The sequence below is a fragment of the Condylura cristata genome, unplaced genomic scaffold (assembly GCF_000260355.1).
Source record: "Condylura cristata isolate star-nosed mole 26May11 unplaced genomic scaffold, ConCri1.0 scaffold00008, whole genome shotgun sequence".
In the NCBI taxonomy this organism is placed as follows: domain Eukaryota; kingdom Metazoa; phylum Chordata; class Mammalia; order Eulipotyphla; family Talpidae; genus Condylura; species Condylura cristata.
In genome coordinates, this window is record NW_004567109.1 from 15,483,440 (window position 1) to 15,502,908 (window position 19,469).

The following is a 19,469-nucleotide window of genomic DNA, read 5'->3' on the forward strand; positions in this document are numbered from 1 at the left end:
CCCTCCCGACCCCAAGCCCCTAGACACACAAGTAGACATGAACCTGTACATGGACATGACACAGAGAGCTCACACCGGAACACAGCGCAGCCCAGCCCGCTGCAGCTCCTGCCTCACCCCGTACCGAGCTCCCGTCCCAGGCAGGTGCTACTCTAAATCCACAGCCAGGAGCTGGGCACGGCCTAGGCACCACTTCACTCCCTCGGGGCACACAAGAAGCAGGACTGGCTCAAGCCGCCCCGTGGTGGACCGCCTGTCCCAGGCAGGCACATGCACATTCTCCGGAACTCCATGCTGACTGAGGAAGGGGCTAGGGCGGGTTGGCTGGGCAGCGAGGGGAGGAGCGGGGGGCCAGGGAAGGGTCCCTTTCTTTACAGTAAGTAAACAAATGAGTCAGTGGCCTTGGCCTCAGATCTTAAAGGACACACCCCATTTCAATAGCCAAGGGAGGGGTGGGAGGACAGGATGCGAGTACATGTGAATGTGGGAGGCGGGAGTCCAAGGTGAGCTGGTGAGGCCGGAGGACTGGGAACACGAGGGCCATGGGGATAAAAGCCGCAGCCTCGATTCAGGACTCCAGGCTCCAGGGCAGCGATGTGGACGGAACTGGGGTGGGTCCTGATCTGAGTCACGGGTGTCCCCAGTGCCGGGGCAGGGCATGGCGTAGGGGACAGCAAGTTCACAGAACGGAAGGAGGACGCACCCCAGCATCTTTGGAAGATTAACCTGCCCGAGGTTAATCTGGCCCAGGCCGGACTCAGCCCTACAGGCAGGTGGGGCAGGGTGGGCGGGCATACCTGGGCAGGTGGCCGAATTGTTGCAGGGCCGGGTCTCCCGCAGGGGCCCGCTGCACAGGGTCCCATAGGGGGAGGACACGCAGGAGCGGGTCCGCACCTGCAGACCCTGCCCACACGTCAGGGAACACACGCTCCACGGGGACCACTCCTCCGCCGCCGGGTCGCCTACGAGAAAGGACAGCGTCGGCGGCAGGGGACCTCCAAGCATCGGTCTCAGGCTCCTCCTACCCTGACCCCAAACGACAGGCTCTTCAGCAGGCAACCCAGCCCTGCCCGCAGGCCTCACATGGCAGAGACGCAACTGAGCTCTAGGACGCAGACACAGACGGGCACACGCCAAGCACACATGCCACCAGACGCCACACAGCCGGGCCCCGCCGAGAGCAGGGGAGGCGGGCCCGAGTTACCTGTCTGCGCCATGTATAGCCCAGGCTCATCTGCAGACCTTGGCCACTGGGTTTTCACCTTCGGTTCCTCTTCCGGCTCCTCACCTGGAACACGGAGGTGGTGGCAGGGGCTCAGCAAAGGCCAGCTCTGTCCTACTAGAGTGGCCGGGGGAGGGCAGCCTCGCCTACCCGCGGGCCTGAAGGTTGGGGCCAACCGGGCACAGCGCTGAGCGAGCATCACGCGCCGCCCCTGCCACCACCAGCTCACAGATAAGGAAACTGAGGGTCGGGAGGCCACGCAGCACTCGCCCACGGCCTCGCAGCACTCGCCCACGGCCTCGCAGCCCTCGTTTCCCCTTCCTGCCTCAGCCAGGCTGGGGGAGACTGGAGGAGAGGCTGTTTCCGTGGAAGAGTCTGGACGGCTTCCATGCCAAGTGCTGCCCCTGCCCCGGGGAGTCGGGAGCCGGCACCTTTGCCGAGAGAGGCGGCCACTAAGAACCAAGGAGGGAGAGACTTGTCCAAGACCACACAGCTTGCTGAGCCTGAAGCCCCTCTTTCCCCTCACGGGGCTGACTCCTCGGCCACTGTGGCCACCCCACGTGTCTGGGACACGACCCATGTGGCGCTGGCGGCCAGCTCCACGCCTGGCTTCTACTTCCCAGGCAGCACGAAGCTGTGACCTGGAGGCACAGGTCCGGATGCTGCTCCCCTGAGACCCGGGAGCCTAACCAGCAGCCCTGTCCTCTGCCCCCGCGGCCGGGAGGGGGCACCTCACCAGGCTCCGTCACCCTGACGTATGTGTCTGCTCTAGACCTTGGAAGCACTCACTGCCCTGGAGCAGGGGCTGGGTGCTGCCATTGCCCGGAGTCTGCCCCTCTGGCTCAGACATGAGCTCATCCAGGCCCTCTCCCCAGCCTGGCAGCGGGGCCCGGGATGGGGGTGGGGGCAACCTGAGTGCAGCGGGGAAGGACCTGGAAGAGCATCTGCAGACAGGCCTCCCCTGTGGAGACTGGGCCTCTCCCGACCCCAGGCCCTCTCCTATTTCTGAAAGCCGGGTCAGCACACAAACCAACAGGCCCTCTGAAGGAACCCGGGAGGGCCAGGCCCTTCCTGCACCCTGTTGTCCAGTCCAGGCTCTGCACCTGAGCAAAAGCTGCATCTAGCCTGGCCGGCAGCATGGCCACCCTGAGCAGGCCCGCAGGCGGGGCCCTGGACCGCCGCTTAGTCCAGCTTCTGATCTTACCGGCTCTGGGGTCCTCGCCTCTACCACTTCAGCCACCAGCCCCAGTACCTAAATCACATCATCCCCAAAATTTCACCTTCCCTGAAGCCTGGACCACCAGGAGAGCTTTGGAGTCGGGCAGCCCTGAACACGGGCTAGCTGTGTGACCTTGGGCAAGTGTCTTTGCCTCACGACCTCTCTCTGCCTTCTTCACTCCTGTAGGATAACACTCAGGGTAGCCCCAGCTCGCCGCCCCCAGCTGCAGGACTGGCAGGGTGGCTCCCTGAAAGGAGGCCGGGAAGCCCTCAGTACCAAGCTTGGCACGTGGCAGAAGCTCAGAAGGTGGCAAATGGTCTGTTATCACCATTCCTCTCCCTTCATATCCCGCGGCCCTTCTGCACCCTCACATGCCCTCCGTTAGCCTCCGGGCCTCCTCCCTTCGAAGCTTCCTGGCCTCACCCTGGGTGCTGCCTCCATTGGGACCATGCGAAGTGCTGGTGCCACGCCCGCCGCTCCCGAATCCCCTCTCCCAGCCCTCCCACACCTGCTCAGTGGTCCCCAGCCCCGGAGCCTTGTGCAAAGCCGCCTTCTCCACGCCCACCCCCAGGCTGCTGAAGAAACGGACAGCTGTGCCAACTGGCACCACGACAGAGTCAGGGATCACATCCGCTGGGCACCCAGGGCTTCTCAGCTGCCTTCCTCGGCGCCTCCTCACCCCGCACGAGGCTGCCTGGCCGTGACCTCTCCTCCAGCCCAGCCCATCGTGCCTGCTCTCATTCTCTCCCTGCTACAAGCTTGTTCATAGAGACAGCAGCAGCTAAAACAAGGAAGACAAGGGGAGCCCCACCCCCATCTCCCAATTTTCCCGTGGACCCTCTCTCGCAGGCCTGCCCTCAGCCGGCCCTGCCTCCTCCTCCCGCCTTCTGGGGGGGCTCTGTCCATCACCCCCTGTCACCAGCATGTCATCAGCATTCTCTCCTGGCCAGGGGCCTCAGCTGGCTCCATTCTGGAGGCGCTGCTCTGACCCTCCTTCCTCCACTGCCTCTTAGCTTCCGCTTCTCCTCACCAGCAATGAGTGGCCCACAGCTGCCACTGCACTTTCTCACCTGCCACTCATGTCCTGGCTCAAATGTCATCTGGCCTGGAGATTCACTGCAGTCTGGCTTCTGACCACATCTTTCTGCTGCAGCTGTCTTGACATAGCCATCGACGCCTTCCTTGCTGCTGAGTCCAACGGGCATTTTGCAGGCTGCCTGACCCCTTGGCCTCGCTGCCTCCCTCCAGCTTCCTGACTCTCCCGGCTCCTCCTTCCATGCTCTGCCACAGTCTTAGAGTGGTCATTCCTCCCGCTGCTTCCCACACCCGGCATCCGCGCCTTGTCCTATTTCCCCTGAACAGCACCCCTCCACGCCCCCGGTGAATCGACCCCTTAGTGACTGCTCCCAAGTCAATGTCTCCAGTCTCCCCTCTCCCAGGCTTCACTTCTGGTTGTGCTCCTGAACAGTTCCCCTACCCGGGGCTTACAAACTCCCCTAGCCGGGGCTTGCAAACTAAAATAGGATCATCACCTCTCAAACCTCTGCCTGTTCTCCACTGTCTTCACTAGGAAAACTCCTATTTGACCTTCAAACCCCACCTCAAATGACCTCCCACTATGAAATCTTCACTCCCCCAGGCAGAGTTGGCCAGCGCCCTTCTGACCACCTGAACTTCCCACCGTGAGCCCGCAGAAGGGAGGCTGTAGAGGAGCCTTCTGACCATCCACTCCAGTACAGAATTCAGCCTAGAGAGTTAGCAGTAAACGCCGATAAACATGCCATCCCTTGCTTCCCTCCCCCCCCCGCCCCTCACTGGAAATGTGGCATATAATCTTGGGCACCAGCTCAAGGACTAACAGCCTTGGGTCTGGGCCACACCCAACCATTCATTATAAACATAGTGGAGAGGGCCTTTGACCTGCTGCAGACCCAGGCCAGGCCACTCTCATCCAACTCCTGTTCAGTGTCTCAACCACCTCGTTCATGTCTATGCAGCCTCCGCCCCCACACCACCACCGCCAGCCTGGCATCCAGGAAGTCCATCAAAGACAAGTGAGAGACCAGCCTGACCTGCCATCCAGAGTGGACCCACACTGCTTCCTGGAGTCCCCATGTTCTCTACTAACCATTCACCAACCACCTGCTGGCCAGTCCCACAGTATAGCCAGCAGTGGTGTCTGGTTTCTAGACTCCTCCCTACTTGACAATCTGAACATGTCCCAGGTCTAGGTCATGAGTCCTCTCCAAGCCTCCTGGGCTGGGCCAGAGAGGGAAGGACCTCTGCCACACAGCAGAGGCCTATACTGACTGCTGTCCCTTCTACCCCCCCACACCCCTTCACAGGAGAGACCAGCAACTTGTTTCCCACACACGTGAAAGCCAGTTCTCCCCAAAGGGGGAAGAAGACAGAGAAGACCAGAGGTGTCATTTACTAAAACAAGTGTTTGTCCAGTATACGCCACATGTAGGCCCAGGAGGCTCAGGGTGCAGAACAGGGGGCGTGTGAGAGGAAGCTGAGGCAAGAATCCAAGGGCAGGTCCAAGGAGGAGTGAGAGTGTCCCCCACAACTCCTGCGTCCGCCCCGCAAGCTGTAGGGTGCTGATGCTCACCCTCCACCACCTCGCAGTGGTCTGGCCGGCCGGCTGTCCAGGCAGAGGCCTGCTCCTGTGAAGGCCACCCCCTTTCTGCTGAATTACACGGTGGTGGCTCTCATCCAGGCATGTGCATTTACCTCCACAAAGATGCCTTCCCTGACGGCCACGGGCCCCCGGTCCCTCTCTCGCCCCACCCAAGTCCCTCATACCCGCCTCTTCCCTGTGTTCTCACCACTTTCTAATTACTCCTTTGTCCATCTGCACCCTTGCCAGAGGTGAGGGTGACTTTCCTCTGTGGTCTCCAGCCTCATGAGCTCCCCTGCTGAGGAACCCTCAGAGGCTGCCCTTCCATGGCCACAGTGTAAACCTGAGCCTGTAGGAGCCGGGCCTGCTGACTGTCTGGAACCCTCTCCCCTCTCCACCAGGCAGCCAGGCATACTTCAGAGGCCATGTGGGCCACTGGGGAGGACTAGGCCCCCGTGTCTGGGAAAGGCAGTCAGAGCCTTGGCCCTGGCCCCCCGACCCTCCCCCCCAAAACCCTCCAGCAACACCAACCTATTTCCATTGGGAAGAACTAAGAGCCAGGAAGATATACGTTCAATTCTGCCAGCTTAGTTGTATACCCTTGAGTAGATCACCTCACTTCTCTGAGCTTAAAAGTCTTCCACAAAAAATAATTGTGAGAATTAAAAGAAACAAGTGACAGGGACCACCTGGAGTACAATTAGCTCTCAATGAAAAGGAGCTGCCGCCCCCTTCTTGTTATCCCTCGAATGTGCAAACGGTTTCCTCCCTCCTCAAATCTGCTAAGCTGCTCCCATCCCTTGGAATGTACTTCCTCCACCACCATTTCCCCAAAATCTTCTGCAAGTCAAACAACCTCCTCCTAGAAGCCCTCCTGGGCAGGACGTGAAAGGACCTGGCTGTGCTGTGTGCTCTCCTCTGTGGCTCAGACCGCAGGCTGACTCCTGCCACAGCTGTGAGGGTCCTGAGGAATGGTCTCCTTCTCCTTGCCCCTCTCATACAGAAAGCCTAGTTCTGAGCAGCCAAACACAAGACAGGCATTCAGCAAACATCAGCCAGCTCTCCCTGAGGGATCCCAGGCCACCACTACTCAGGCGCCTGGCACTGGCAGGCAGGGTGGGCACAGGCTGTCTGCCATTTGAGCAGGACTGCAGACACCTGCCAGGCCATACTCTTCAGACCCTGCCCCCGAAACCCCACAGTCCAGCCCCCTCAGCCTCCTTTGTCATGAACATGTTAAAAATAACCTCGATAATCATCACTTTCGGGGGGAGAGAGCGTTGCAATTTGCAAAGCCGTCCTCCCTCTCAGGCTCCCCGCATCCTTCCCAGGCTGGCCCAGAGCTCTGGGGAGGCACCAATGGATCCCCTAGAAACGTGGCTCTGCCTTGTCCCTCCCTGGTTCCCCAGCCCCTGCAGTGCTTCCTGTACCCCACAGTGTATCAAATCCCAGGGAGCCAGGGGGAGAGGGAGATGGCTTTAGAACCTGCTCCTGTCATCCAATACAGCCAGTGTCCCTCTGAGCCCAGAGGCCCAGCCAAAATGCCAGTCTCCTCCAGTGACTTCCTCCAAACCACAGGTCTGTGTGCCCAATCTCCCTGCAGAACTGGCTGGGTCTCTGCCACCTCCCCATGAGGTCAGGAGCTCCCTCAGAGCAGCAACCACGCCTGACTCCCACATGACACCCAATTTCAAGCTGCCTAAGGGCCCTCGGCCAACAGGGAAAGGGCCCAGTGTTTGGGAAGGGTGGTCAGAGCTTTGGCCCACCCCCTGCCATTGGGGCCACTGTCCAGCAGCACCAACCTACGTCCACACCCCAGCGCTCACACCCCCAGGCCCTTGCACAGGCTGTTCCTCTACCGCGAAAGCACTTCCTCCTGCAGGGTTTCCCAGAGCGTGGGGCAGCTGACGCCTCGGGTGGCTCGCAAACATGCCATTAAATAGCACTGTATCATGACGTGATGACGTCAGTCCCTTTCCAGGTCTCTTTAATTTAGGGTGACTGTTCGCCCATCTGCCAGGGATAGCCCTATTTGTGCCGCTGCCCCGATGCAGTTCATAGTAATCCTCTCCCCTCCTCATCACTTAACAAACATCCCCGTTTAGATGATACATTACACAGTCACTTGACTTTTAACCCTTCCTAACACATGAACGATGAAGTCTCTGTGCCATCCTAGACTTTAATGCAGCCCCACACGTGCTCATTTCTCTTTCTAACAAATTTAGAGGAGGGAAGAGCGTTGAGCAAGGATTTAACAACATCGCTTTGTTTTCACTGTGGTTGTTTCCTTGGTTTGGCCAGCTCCTACTTCAAATCAATGATCCTCTTTTTCCATTTATGATATGAAATTTCTTTTCAATCTATCAAATTTTATTTATTTATTTTTTAAAGATTTATTTATGCATATAGAACTGGGGTACAAGCCAGAGGTGCAGGGGTGGTGAGAGGCTTCACCAGAGACAGAGTGGGGAGCAGAACAGGCAGACTGATGAAGTACTCAGGAGCGGGCGGGTCAGAAGAGGTCTGCCGCGCCGTGTGGCTCACCTCCGGGGCTGGGATCGAACTCGCACTGAAGCGGTGCTGCTAGCTTGCAGTGCTGAGTCCTAACCCGTTGCACCACCAGAAAGGGCCCAATCTATCAAATTTTAAAAGTGATTCAATGTGAAGAAAAATTTCCTGGACTAGTGAGAATTCCTAGTCACCCCCCAACACCCACTGTACCATCACCTTCTTCAGACCACCGTCCCACCCACTGGGGGTTTGATCCTTCACTCTTCCTCCTTTGACATCCAGCACACGTCTACGTGAAACTATGACAACCTGCAACCACTAATTGGGGGTTCACCAGGTGCCAGTCACTGTGCTAAGCACCTCACCCAAATCCCCCATTCTCTCAGAATAGTTCTAGTCGACCCATTTCATGCTGGTGACACTGGGCTGAAGGAGCCTGCCTTGTTCACCCAGCTTGTCACGGGTGGGGTCAGGCCTTGACCCTTGGCTGGACAGCTGCAGCCGTGGCTTTGCACCGCCGTGCACTGGCAGTCATACGCGCCTCCGGAGGACAGAGATGCACCTAGTTCTCCCGGCATCACACTTGCTCAGAGCCAGCCTAAGTTGTGGCACAAACTTCACTCTGGTAAAAACAATAAGACGCGGGCAGGAGGGTGGAGATCTGGTCCCTGGGAGTGTCTGCCTGTGCCCCACACCCCGTCCTGTGATGAGCACCGAGCCCAAACAGCAAAGATCTGGAGGGACCTTCCAGGAAACACACAGCACACTAGCTAGGCCCCCCCACCCCATCCTGGGGGAGGCCCTGCCTCCCTGGTGAGGCAGGTAGGGCCCCGTGGCCTCCACCAGGCCGGGCTGGCCCAAAGAGAAGAGTACTGAGCTCTCAGGAGGCCAGTCTAGGACAGGGCTGGACAGTCAAAGGCAACTTCCTGGAGAGGCCAGTTACGGCCTGGAAGGATGGGAAATTCTGGATCAATAAGGGCAAAGGTCCTTTCCATTAAGGCAACAGCAGAGGCAGGAAGGCCAGGATACTGGGGGTTCAGGGGTGCAAAGGGCAGGAAAGAATTAGAAGGCAGACCGAAAAGCAGGGTCTGCAGGACGCTGGGATGCCAGGCTGAGGTGTTCAGGCCACCACGGCGAGCCACCGGGGCTGGGTCAGGGAAGTGGTGCTCAGAAAGCCAGGGGTACTGAGGCCCCAGGGGGGCAGCCCCCTGTCCAAATAACATGGAGCAGTGGCAGCGTGTGGATTTGAACCCACCTTCTTTACACCTCCCAGGCCTGACACGCAGGAGCCCCGCTGGCTGGCAAGGAGGCCAGGCTTCAGGACTGGAGTGGGGATGACAGGGTGGCAACATCAGGGAGTGTGGGGAGCAGACCCTGGGGCTGGACGCGAGGAAGGCTTCCTCCCCGCTCCCCCTCGACTGTCACCCCACTGGCCAGTGCCTCCCTGGGTCTGGAGAGTCGGCAGGCAGGTTCAGGGTCAGGCCCCTGAGCTCTACACGGCACAGCCTCCACGACCCGCCTTCCTCCCAGCCTCCGTCAGCCTCCGAGCAGGCCCTCCGCCGAGCGCCTTCCTTCCTTCTCTTCCTCTCCCCCCACTTAACAGATTGCGGCAGCAAGATGGCACAAATTTATGGCTCAACTCACCAAAAATAACAAGAGATCTATCAAAGGCAGTTTGCGTGAAATTAACAGGCGCCTGTACCCTCTTGTCAAGCGCACTGGGTTCTGCGGCGAGCCCAGGCACTCTGTACTGTCACTGCCCACCAGCGCTGGGCCTTGCCCCTCCACTGGCACCACCAGTCCTGCCCCACCAGGCCATGGACTTGGGACACTTGGGGTGTCCCACGGAAGATGAGCAAGCTCCCTTACTCCCGCGCCTGGAAGAGGGGCTGGGCCAAAGGCCTCATCCTTCCATTCACCACCATCCCCGCCAATCTTGTTCCCAATCTGGCAGCTCCATGCGCCAGCTGGTTCTCCTGCAGCTGGTACATGTGTCCAGTTGGCCCAATGGAGAGAAGGTGAAGGGAGGCAGGGAGATACGGCCAAGGGCTTAGCAAAGGAGATGCTGCCCCCAGGCATAGGCCCTGTGACCATGCCACCGGCCCTCGAATGCCCCTGGCACATGGACTAAACTAAGCCCACTGTCTTCTGTCCCAGGGAGACTAGGCAGAAGGGAGGAGGTGGCAGAGAAGAAGAGTCTCTTGCCTGCCAAAGGAGAAGAGGAGGCTGTGCCAGCCCAGCTCTGGGCACCAGTGTGCCATGCAAATCTACATATGATAACCAGTGTCACGTCACCCATGCAACTCCCACAGGCCCTCCCTGCAGGCATCCCCAGTGGAGCAGCCTGGATACATGCCAAGCAGGACAAGGGGCAAAGCAGAAGTTAGACTTGGAGCAGGAAGGAGCCCAAGGTCTCATGCCCAGGGATAAACAGCAGCCATTCTCTACCCACTCAGCCCAGAGGCCCTGGCAGACACCTCTGGCCATGGGGACGATGGTGCCCTTCCCATTACTGGCCCTTTCTGACCCCCAAACACACCACGGCTACCAACCAATTCCTGTTTCCGGCTTCAACCAAGCCCAGCTGGCTGCTCCTGGCTCTGTGCTCCACATGGCCACCTGCCCAGAGGGTGCCCGCCCATGGCTCTGCCCACTGCAGACCACTGGGCTGATAAACCGCAGGGGAAGCCAGACAAAAGAACCTGCCCTCTGCTGAGCATGATGAGGGAGGCCCCCACAGAGTGACTGGCAGCGCTGGCCAGGCAGGAAGAACCATAAACCTCCTGATATACGCCTGGCACTCTCCGCCGATGTTCGACAAAGACGCGAAATTCAATTTCTTCCTGCAGGCACTAAATCCCAGACTGGCCTCCAGGGCCTGTAACCTGCCCACGGTCTGGCTGTCACTCGGACAGCTTCATCGACCACCATTAGAGGCCAACTGGCTAGCGGAGAGGCCAGAGCAAGGCCACAGGGCACCTGCTATGGATGGGCATGATGCCGGGCGTCTCACGAAGGAAGCTAAGAAGCCCCTTCCCAGAGAAGTAAGAGAGGGTATGTCATGGCAGTCAGCTTGCAATGAATTCAAGGGTATATCCCCATTTTACAGATGAAGAAAAAACTGATGCCAAAAAAATAACAAGTAAAGACGGGGCCCAACTCCACGACTCTGGCCTCCGACGCAGGTCGTACGCTGCCTAGAGTCCCTAGCAGCAAGGGGTGGCACAGCACCCCGCCTCTGTAAATTTGCTCAGTCAAATCCAGAAGTGCCTCTGCCCACATGTGACATCCTCACCATGGCAAACCCAGAGGAGGGAGGGAACTCCCTGTTAGTACTAGAGCTGGGACCAGCCCCCAGGCCTGCCTCCCTCCCCGGCCGTGGCTTTCATCCCATCCCCTGCCAGACCCTGCCCAGTCCCTGGCCCAGCGCCGTTCAGCACACACACAGGATCCAGCAGAGGAGTTTGGGGCCTTGAAGCTGCAGGAAGGAGGGTCAGCAGAAGGTGGCTGTGGCTGAGGGAGCTGGAGGACTTGGGGCGGGGGGAGCAGGAGCAGGCAGGACTCAAGGGCTCACGGAGCTTTTGCCCAGTCAGCAAGAAGCTCTAGCAGCTGGCAGCCTCAGTCCCAGAAGATGTGGTCCCAGAGGGGGGTGACGGGGGATGCCGGGAGCAGAGCCAGCCCAGCCCTCCCAGAAGCCTCGAAGCTCCAGCCTCTTCATCCAGACACAGTCTTCCCTCTGCCCTGACCCTGGGGCCACTGCCAGAATTCAGTGACCCGTGGGGCAGGAACACATCCCTGTTCCCTGCCTCCTGGCACCTCTCAACTCGTCAACGTGCAGTGCCGGCACCTGCCACAGGCACTCCCAGCTTCTGACCTATGCACACACTGCTCCCCCTGCCTAGAAGGCCCTCCCTGCTCCCTTAGCTTGGCTTATTTCCACTTGTCCTTCAGAGCTCTGTTCCTCTATATCACTTCCTCCAGGAAGCCTTCCTTGACTACCCAGCTAGGGGGTCCTCTCCCTGGGTTTATCATACAGCATTGTCTGATCTATGCCCCCATTCATCCACCCTAACTGCAAGCTCTTCAAGAGTGAGGTCTGACCCCAATCCATTCTGGTGACCCCACATCTGAACAAGGCTGAACAGAGAAGATACCAATGAACAACTATGTGAACGGCCCCAGGATCGGCCAACAAGGGCACCAAGAGACGTCATCAACCCCCTGGACACACCCGCCCCACTGGACCCTGCTCAGACTCACCATATCTCATCTCAGTTGTGAATAGATCATTGCTGCTCCCTGAGTGCAAGTCAGCTTCAGCAGGTGGGGCTGGGCCCCCGGGCACCAGGGCATTGGACAGGGTGTGGGCAGCAGGAAGACCTGGAGACGTGGTGGTGGCCGGGCCGGCCCCGGCCTCGCCAGGGCAGCTGCAGCCTGGCTGGGCAAAGCCACAGGCCCTGCCAGCAGCACGGCCACACTCTTCACTCCACCGGCAGAGCACGCCACAGGTGAACTGGCTGGAGTTGTTGTTGTTGATGAGCAGGACCTCCACAAAGCGGAAGGCCAGGGCGGCGGGCGCCAGCAGGCGTGGGGCCTCCGAGGGCTCAGCCGACAGGCACAGCTGCACGAAGTTCTTGTCGAAGTGCAGGAAGGTGAAGGGGCCTGAGCCCCCACACAGCTCCAAGCCCACTGCCTCCTCCTCCTCTGGCCGCCCCACCTCTGACTCTGCCTGGGCCACGGCTTCCTCGGGGCTAGGCCGCAGGCAGGTGAAGTTGACCAGGTAGTGGTCCAGGGGCAGCAGGCGGGGGGCAAAGTGGGCGCACACCTGCTCCTGGCGGTTGAAGCGCAGGTAGAGGGAGTACTTGGTGGGGTCAGGGTTCTCCAGAGTCCAGGAGCAGCCCGAGGCGATGGTAGGGAAGAGGTCCTGCAGTGAGAAGGCCCCGTAGAGCACGCCCGAGGCCAGGGCGGAGCAGGCGCTGGGGGCAGGGTCGAAGGCGGTGGCCAGGCGCAGGGACAGAATCACAGATAGTAAGAGGGGACAGGCTGGGGTCATCCTATGTCCCTTGCCCTGTGGAGAGAGACAGTGGTCAGTGGGCCTGCACAGCCAGCGCCGGCTTGAATCTGCCACAGTTAACTGCAGGGCGGGCACCCAGGACCACATGCGCGGCCTGGGCAAGGGACTCAAGCCTCCGCTGCCTTCCCCTTAAGTGGACCAACGAGCGAAGTGCCCGGTGGCGCAGCGGGTTGGAGCCTGCACTCGAAGCTAAGCCGAGCCGTGGCTGCTTCAGCACGAGTTCAACCCCCACCCATGTGACCCACATGGCACGGCAGACCTCTCCTGACCCACCCACTGCTCCCCTCAGCAGTGGACTTCGTCTGTCGGCCTGTTCTGGTCCCCACTCTGTCGCTGGTGGATCTTCTCACCACCCCTGCACCTCTGGCCTGTACCCCAGTTCTGTATGCATACATACATAAATTTTTTTTTTAAGAAAACAGACCAACGAGCATCCCTATCTCACACCTAGATGAGATGAGTGAGGGCGGCGCTCAGGAGGGTGCCTGGGATCCTGGAAGTCCTTAAGAGACACTTGTTTTTGCTAGTATCCTGTGGTTCCTCAAGGGGTCCCGCAGCACAGCCCCTCAGCCAGATGTACAGACCGGGCCCCGCCCCCCCACACGACGTGGGTGCCTCAGGGCTGTTGTTCTCAGTCACAGGTGTCGTGATCAGCGGAGGCGTGTCACGCGTAACCCAGCAGTAATTGTGAAGTAGCGATGTTTGACAACGATTTGCTTTTTTATAAATCAGAGCAATTCAAGGTTATTCCCAGAACAATGTCATTCTCACTCACTTGCTTTACTGAGTGGGAGAGAAAGGGGAGGAGCTACCCCCAGCGTGCCAGGGACTACGCACCAGCCTAGCCATGTCACGGGGTGACTGCCACGAGTCACTGAGTGGACTTACTGGTGGAAGCAGGGGCGAGGGGAGGAGCCACCTGCAAAATGGGTCCAGTAATTTCCCTCATACTGCTCTTCCTTCCCACCACAGGTTTACTCTGGCTCAGGACCTGTCCCCTGCAGTGAGGCAACCAAGCCATCTCTCAGCTCTTCTCTCCTGTGGCTCCTGCCTGAAAACCCCTTTATCTTCTCATGACCTAGGTCCCGTGCCACCTCCCTGGGCTAGCTCACCCATCTTGCGAGTCTTCAAGCTCCTTAGTAGAGAGGCGGGAGCTCATTGATGACTTACCAGCTTCCCCCAAAGCGCTGCACTAAGCTGAGCGCCCAACAGGTGTGAACGCACTCCAGGTCAGGGGCCCGCCTGGGACCCACACTGACAGGCACATGAGTGGTCGGCCGGGAGGCCCAGGGCTGGGTGGGCGCTTGTTGCAGGGGCCCTCCCACCCGGGCCCTCCCACCCACTGGCGACGGTGTCTGGGCTGGCTCAGCCCCCCTGCCCCCGAAGCAATCCACAGTCTCCCTCCTCCAGACCCACGGCATAGCTCACAGCGCTGGATGGGCCCCTAGAGCCTGGTTGTTCTACATTAGAGGAGAAAAGATGAGGCTCCAAGAGGAGAGGCAATCTGCTCAAGATCTCACAAGTGGAAGGAGCCAAGCTGGGACTGGAGTCCAGGACCCGAGGCCCTGGCCTTGGCTTCTCGCTCACCCAATAGCCTCTTGCACCTTCCCTTCCCTGCGACTCAGGCTTCAGACCAAGGACAAGCATTTCGCTCTGAGAACTGAATCTCAGGCACAGGATAATGCACAGGTGTGAGATTTTTGCCCAAGACACAGCTGCTCCCCAGAGACAGATTTCCTGTTGGCTGTTCAAAAGTTTAAAGAGTGGTCAAGGGCAGAGCTAGGCATTGGAACCCCAGAACTCCAGTCCCGGTGGGGCACCCACACGGACCCAGAGCCCAAAGGCTGCAACTGAGTCAGACCCAACCCACAACCACAAAGTACTAGCCTCTCCCAAGTCTCAGGGAGTAACAGGGTGTTGGGGGGAGACAAGTTTAAAAGGACCCCTCTACTGGGGAAGAACCACCCCACCCTTCTCCAAAGACAGCCCTGAGTTTTCCAGTAGAAGCCATGCCCCCTTCCAGATCCCTGGCCTCCCCACCCCATTCCATGCTTGTCCCAAACTGTTCAGCTACCCAGTCTGCTGCGGCACCAGCGAAGCCAGCAGCTGATGAAGAGTGACATCCAATCCCCCTGCTGCCCCCAATTATTTTTAAGCAGTCTGCAAAATTCAGGCCATGGCTACAGCTCAGTGGAGGGGAGGTGGGGGCTCATTATGACTGGCCTCGCCTCCCCCACTTAGAGCAGGCAGGGGAATCTCCACACACACACACACACACACACACACACACCAGTACACGTGGTTTTCAATATCCGGTGCCCTGCAGACATGCACACAAAGCACATATGCAGACACACGAGAGGTTCTGCACGTGAACAGATACACAGGCGTGCGGCTCCTGGAGGCCCAGCGCACGCCAGCTAGCATCATGCAGGACTTGACCTGCTGTTCCTTGAAGCTGGGGACTCAGACCCCAGCACCTCCTGGGCCTCTGCTGTTCCTGCTCCATAGCCCTAACCTATTACAAACCACTAAGTCCACACCCTTCAGAGCCACCTTTGAACCCCACCCTCATCCCCTCCTCCACGCAGTCTCTTTCAGACACCCCCTTCATACTAATTCTGGAACTTCGCCCTGGGTGCATATGACCCTCATGGTGCCTACTGTCACATAGCCCTTCTAGGGACTCCTTTTTATATCACTTCCACCCACAATCCTCCAAGTCTAAGCTGGACCAGAGAACACCTCCCCTGCGAGGGCACCAGGAAGGATCCTTGCCTCACAGGTCGTCTGGGTGGTTACTGGCCATGATTAGCCCCCCAGAGCCTCAGTCTCCCTCTGTGAAATGGAAACATGGCCCTTGGTTTGATCAGGTTGGCACGCAGCTTCTCCTGCAGCCTGGTGAGCCCTCCAACTCTCAGGCAGTGAGAGGACTCACACCTGCGCTCCCCTCCCCACACCCTCTACCAGAACCTCACAGCCCCCCCCCCCATTCTGCTGAGGGGTAGGGGCTACTTCTAGGAAGACTGAGCTGAACCTCTAGAGTAGCTCCGTCACCTCCAAGCCCAGCAAGATCATGCACCAGCGCTGGAGAAGAGCTATCTGGAGGTAGCTCTCAGAAGAACTTCCTGGGTCAGGAAACTCATGGAGGGGATAGTCACTGTCCTCCCGGGTAACCCCCGGAGCCTCTCCGGCTTGAGAGGAGGTTGGTGCGGGGCTGTTGGAGTAATCTCAGTCTCAGGTTGGGGCTCTCCTCACTCCAGGCCCAATCCCCAGTCCTCCGCGAGCAAATCTGAGAATCCCCTGTCTACCCCAGCACGCTCAGCTCCCCCTCCCCAGACCCGCCGGCCTGCCCAGTCTCTGGCTACCCTTCTGTATCAGCGAAGCAATCTGGAGCTCGCAGCGGCTGGCAGGGCCAGATGAGACTGGGGGCGCAAAGCATCAGAGCGCGCCATCGCAGGGCAAGGGCCTGGTCTTGCGGATCCCGAGCCCGGTCTGCCGCGAGGCTGGCAGCAGGGGCGTCAGGCCCGAGCGCCCCGGCCACGGCGCGGGCGGGGGAGGGGAGAGGGTGGGGGAGGGGCGCGCCGGTGCGCACATCCGTCGCGTTATCCACCTGGCGGCTCCAATTCGCCTGCCCGTCACTCACCCTCCACCTCCCGGGTGCTCACTGTCGGGCCGAGCCTAGGGCCGAGCCTAGGCCGCCGCGGGGGCGGGGACCCCCACTCGGAGCCTCCCGCCCCCCTACGCATCCCCAGGCCGGGGGCGGGGTCATCCATACCCCTCTCCGCCAGCTCGGGTACCCAGAGGGGCGCACCCTCCCGATCCAGCCTCAGGGGCTGGTGGGCGGGACGGGGGTGGCGACCACCCCGCGCGGCCCCTCCCGCTCGACTGGCAGACTGGTTCTGCAGGGTCCTCGGTCGGAGGGGGAAGTCTCCGAGAGTCACCCAAACGTCCCAAAGAGGGGTCGCAGGGCGGCCCCCAGCCCCAGGGGGCGGTGCCGCGCGGGCGGCGGGGGAGGGGGCGGTGACTCAGCCGCCCTCCGCCCACCTCCCCGGAACTTTGCAGCAGCTGGAGCCGCGGTTGCTACAGGAACCGAAAGCTTTTGTTCCCCAATGTCAGGGCTGCCCTGGCAGGCGGGACGCTGGAGGCGGCCACTCCCCGGTGGGACCCAGGCCCAGTTACACTGCCCGAGGACACTGCCAAGCAGAACGTCACGGACTCGAGACCCCCTCCCCTCATTACCCTCTCTACACCAAGTCACTCATGGCAAAGTCAGGTTTCTTCAAAGTCTTGGGGGTCTCGGGTCAGATCACCCCAACTCTGACCTGGAGGACTAACTGTCCAGGAAAGTTCCTGATGGCTTCTGGCCTCCTGGGGGAGGCACAGGTTCCTCTGCTCCATGTGCTCCTCTGACAGATCTCCCCTGCTGGAACCCCCAGCCCCCACAGCTAGTCTCCCTTTGGGAACCTCAATTAGGGGTTCTTCTCTGAACTCACCCCACCTCACCTCCCAGGACGCCAGACTCAAACTAGGACTAAGGAGACTTTGGCCTGACTTTCACTGATGCCCCACTGGCCAGGGCCGATCCCAGATAAGCGCAGTGGGGTGTGGAAGGGTGGGTGGCACCGTGTATTTAGACCCAGGTATTTTCTGGCCTTATGACCCTGGGGGTTGGAGAGAGGGCACTAGAACCTGTTTTGAATGCCTCTTCTGAAATTAGGAATGGAGAGGAGCCTGACCTTGGCCTCCAAGAGAAACAGCCCAGCACACCTATCACTGCTGAGAATTACTACATGTCAGACACTACAACCTGATTTCATTCCCCAGCAACTAGTGAGGCAGTGGTCACTGACCCATCTTATAGAGGGCCAACCAAGGCTCAGAAAGGCCATGTAGCTTGCCCAAGTCACACAACGTTTGAAGGAAATCATCTGACCAAGAGCTAAGTTCCCAACTATTAACTCAGCTCCGTGACCAGGGGAGGGAGGGAAGAGGGCAGAGACCACCTGGACCTCACTTTAGGTTAAAGAAATGGCGAGGACACACAGCCACTCCTCCTGCCAAGACCTATACCTTTCTGAAAGTAATGGGAGAAGGGAGTGGGGGGAGAAGGAGACCAGACCGGGAAGAAAAGGGGGTGAGTCTCTGTCAATCTTTGTCCAGTGACACCCCCACCACCACCTGGCATACCCTGCACAGAGTCCACGTTGCCCTTGACTCGGGGGCAGCAGGGGAACACTTCCCAGGGCCAGGTGGACTCCAAGAATGCCTATACCATGTCCAAGCTTGCTAAAGCCCACTTTGCACCACAAACACACACACACACACACCAGCACCACCTATGTAGACTGCCACGGAAGGAACAGACAGAGGCTCAGTGGGGTCACTTGCTCAAGCCCAAACAAGCCCAATGAAACCATCTCAAATACAGGGGCCAGTCCTGCTGGTCTGCGTTGATGGCTGAACCGGCTCTTGGATTGCTGTTGGGATGGGTCCTTCAACCCACCCACTCCATCCCATCCCCAGAGCATATGGCCTGACAACCAGGGCTGCCGGCAAGCCTAGCTGGAGGGACACCCAGCTTCTCTCCCCTGGGACTTCCCAATGCCAGTCCCGCAGCTACCGCGGCTACTGAGGCTGCGGAACCTGGGGTTGCCCGCGGAAGGAAAAGGGGCGGCGGGTCCCGGGCGGCGGGCAGGGGGCGCCAGAGGACGTCCAGGGGCCCGGCCGGCAGCTGGCGAGGCGGGCAGGCGGGCAGTATCTCTCCGCCCGGGAGCCCCTCCCCCCGCGGGCACCAGACTCGTCACCCGCTCTGCATCGGCTGCCGCGCGGAGGACTTCCCTCGGACCCAGGCGACTGCGGGAGTGGCCGCCAACTTCACAGCCTATAACCCAACCGCCCTCAGCTAGGCGGCCCGCGGGGCTGCGGGAGGGTGCATTCGGTGCCCGGCTCTGTGCCTGGGGGGTGGGAGGTAAGGGGTGGGGGATGGACAGATAGACTCTGGCCAAAGATGGACACGGGAGCCAGACATGCGGAGCCGGTCGAGATCCCGGCTACAGAGAAGGGGGCTCGGAGCGGACATGGGATTGGGGGAGAGGACATGGCCCCAAGTCCAGGTTGAGGGGGAGGGGACTTGCAGCAGAGATTGGCAAGGATAGCGGGACTCCGGGCAGATATGGGGGAGGAGGCAATCGGGACAGAAATAAGGGAAAAAACATGGATGAGATACAGGCGCGAGGAAGGGCTGTAACTGTGGGTGGACATGGATGGAGACAGGAAGGACTCCCGGCAGAGATGAAGTGGAGGGGAGGAGCAGGGTCCGGGCATCTAGACAAGAAGGGATTAAATGGGGGGGACACTATCGAGCTTCAGGTTGGAGAAAGGGGCTCTAATCAAGGTGGGGGGGCGCAATGCCCGAATTCAGGCTGATCCTGGTGGGTGAGATGAGAAGCGACTTAAGACAGAGAGGGGGCTAAGGTCCGGGTCAGGGTGGGAGGGAGGTGAAAGGGGGAGGGGGCTTTAGCGAGGATGGGCGAAGGGGGAGGGGGCAGAAAGCCATTCGCCAGAGACCTCGGCCCTGGGCTTGGAAGTTCCCGAAGAGGTGGGAGTGGGTGGGTGCTGAACGAACTCAGTTCGGGCGGGGGAGAATTCAGCAGAATCGGGCTAGGGGAGCGCCTGGAGTCCGAGCCAGTGCGGAAACTCGGGACCGCGCCGGGAGGGCTCGGTGCGGGGCGATCGGGGTCTGCGGCCGGGCACTCACCTGGGCGCCGTCAGCAGCAGGAGCGGGGGCCGACGCTGGCGGAGGTGGCCACGGGGCGCA

General features: G+C 59.9%; 1 protein-coding gene across 1 annotated transcript in view; it reads right to left on the reverse strand.

Moving 5' to 3' along the window:
• Window positions 1–19,453, reverse strand: part of ADGRB2 (adhesion G protein-coupled receptor B2) — a 34,741-nt gene extending 15,288 nt beyond the window's left edge. The window contains exons 1-4 of the mRNA XM_012722764.1: window positions 19,410–19,453; window positions 11,836–12,643; window positions 1,205–1,288; window positions 798–962 (exon numbers count right to left, since the gene is read on the reverse strand). Coding sequence (XP_012578218.1) covers window positions 798–962; window positions 1,205–1,288; window positions 11,836–12,628 — 1,042 coding nt within the window. The 5' untranslated portion in view covers window positions 12,629–12,643; window positions 19,410–19,453. The remainder of the gene's footprint in view (window positions 1–797; window positions 963–1,204; window positions 1,289–11,835; window positions 12,644–19,409) is intronic.
• Between the last annotated feature and the right edge of the window lie 16 nt (window positions 19,454–19,469).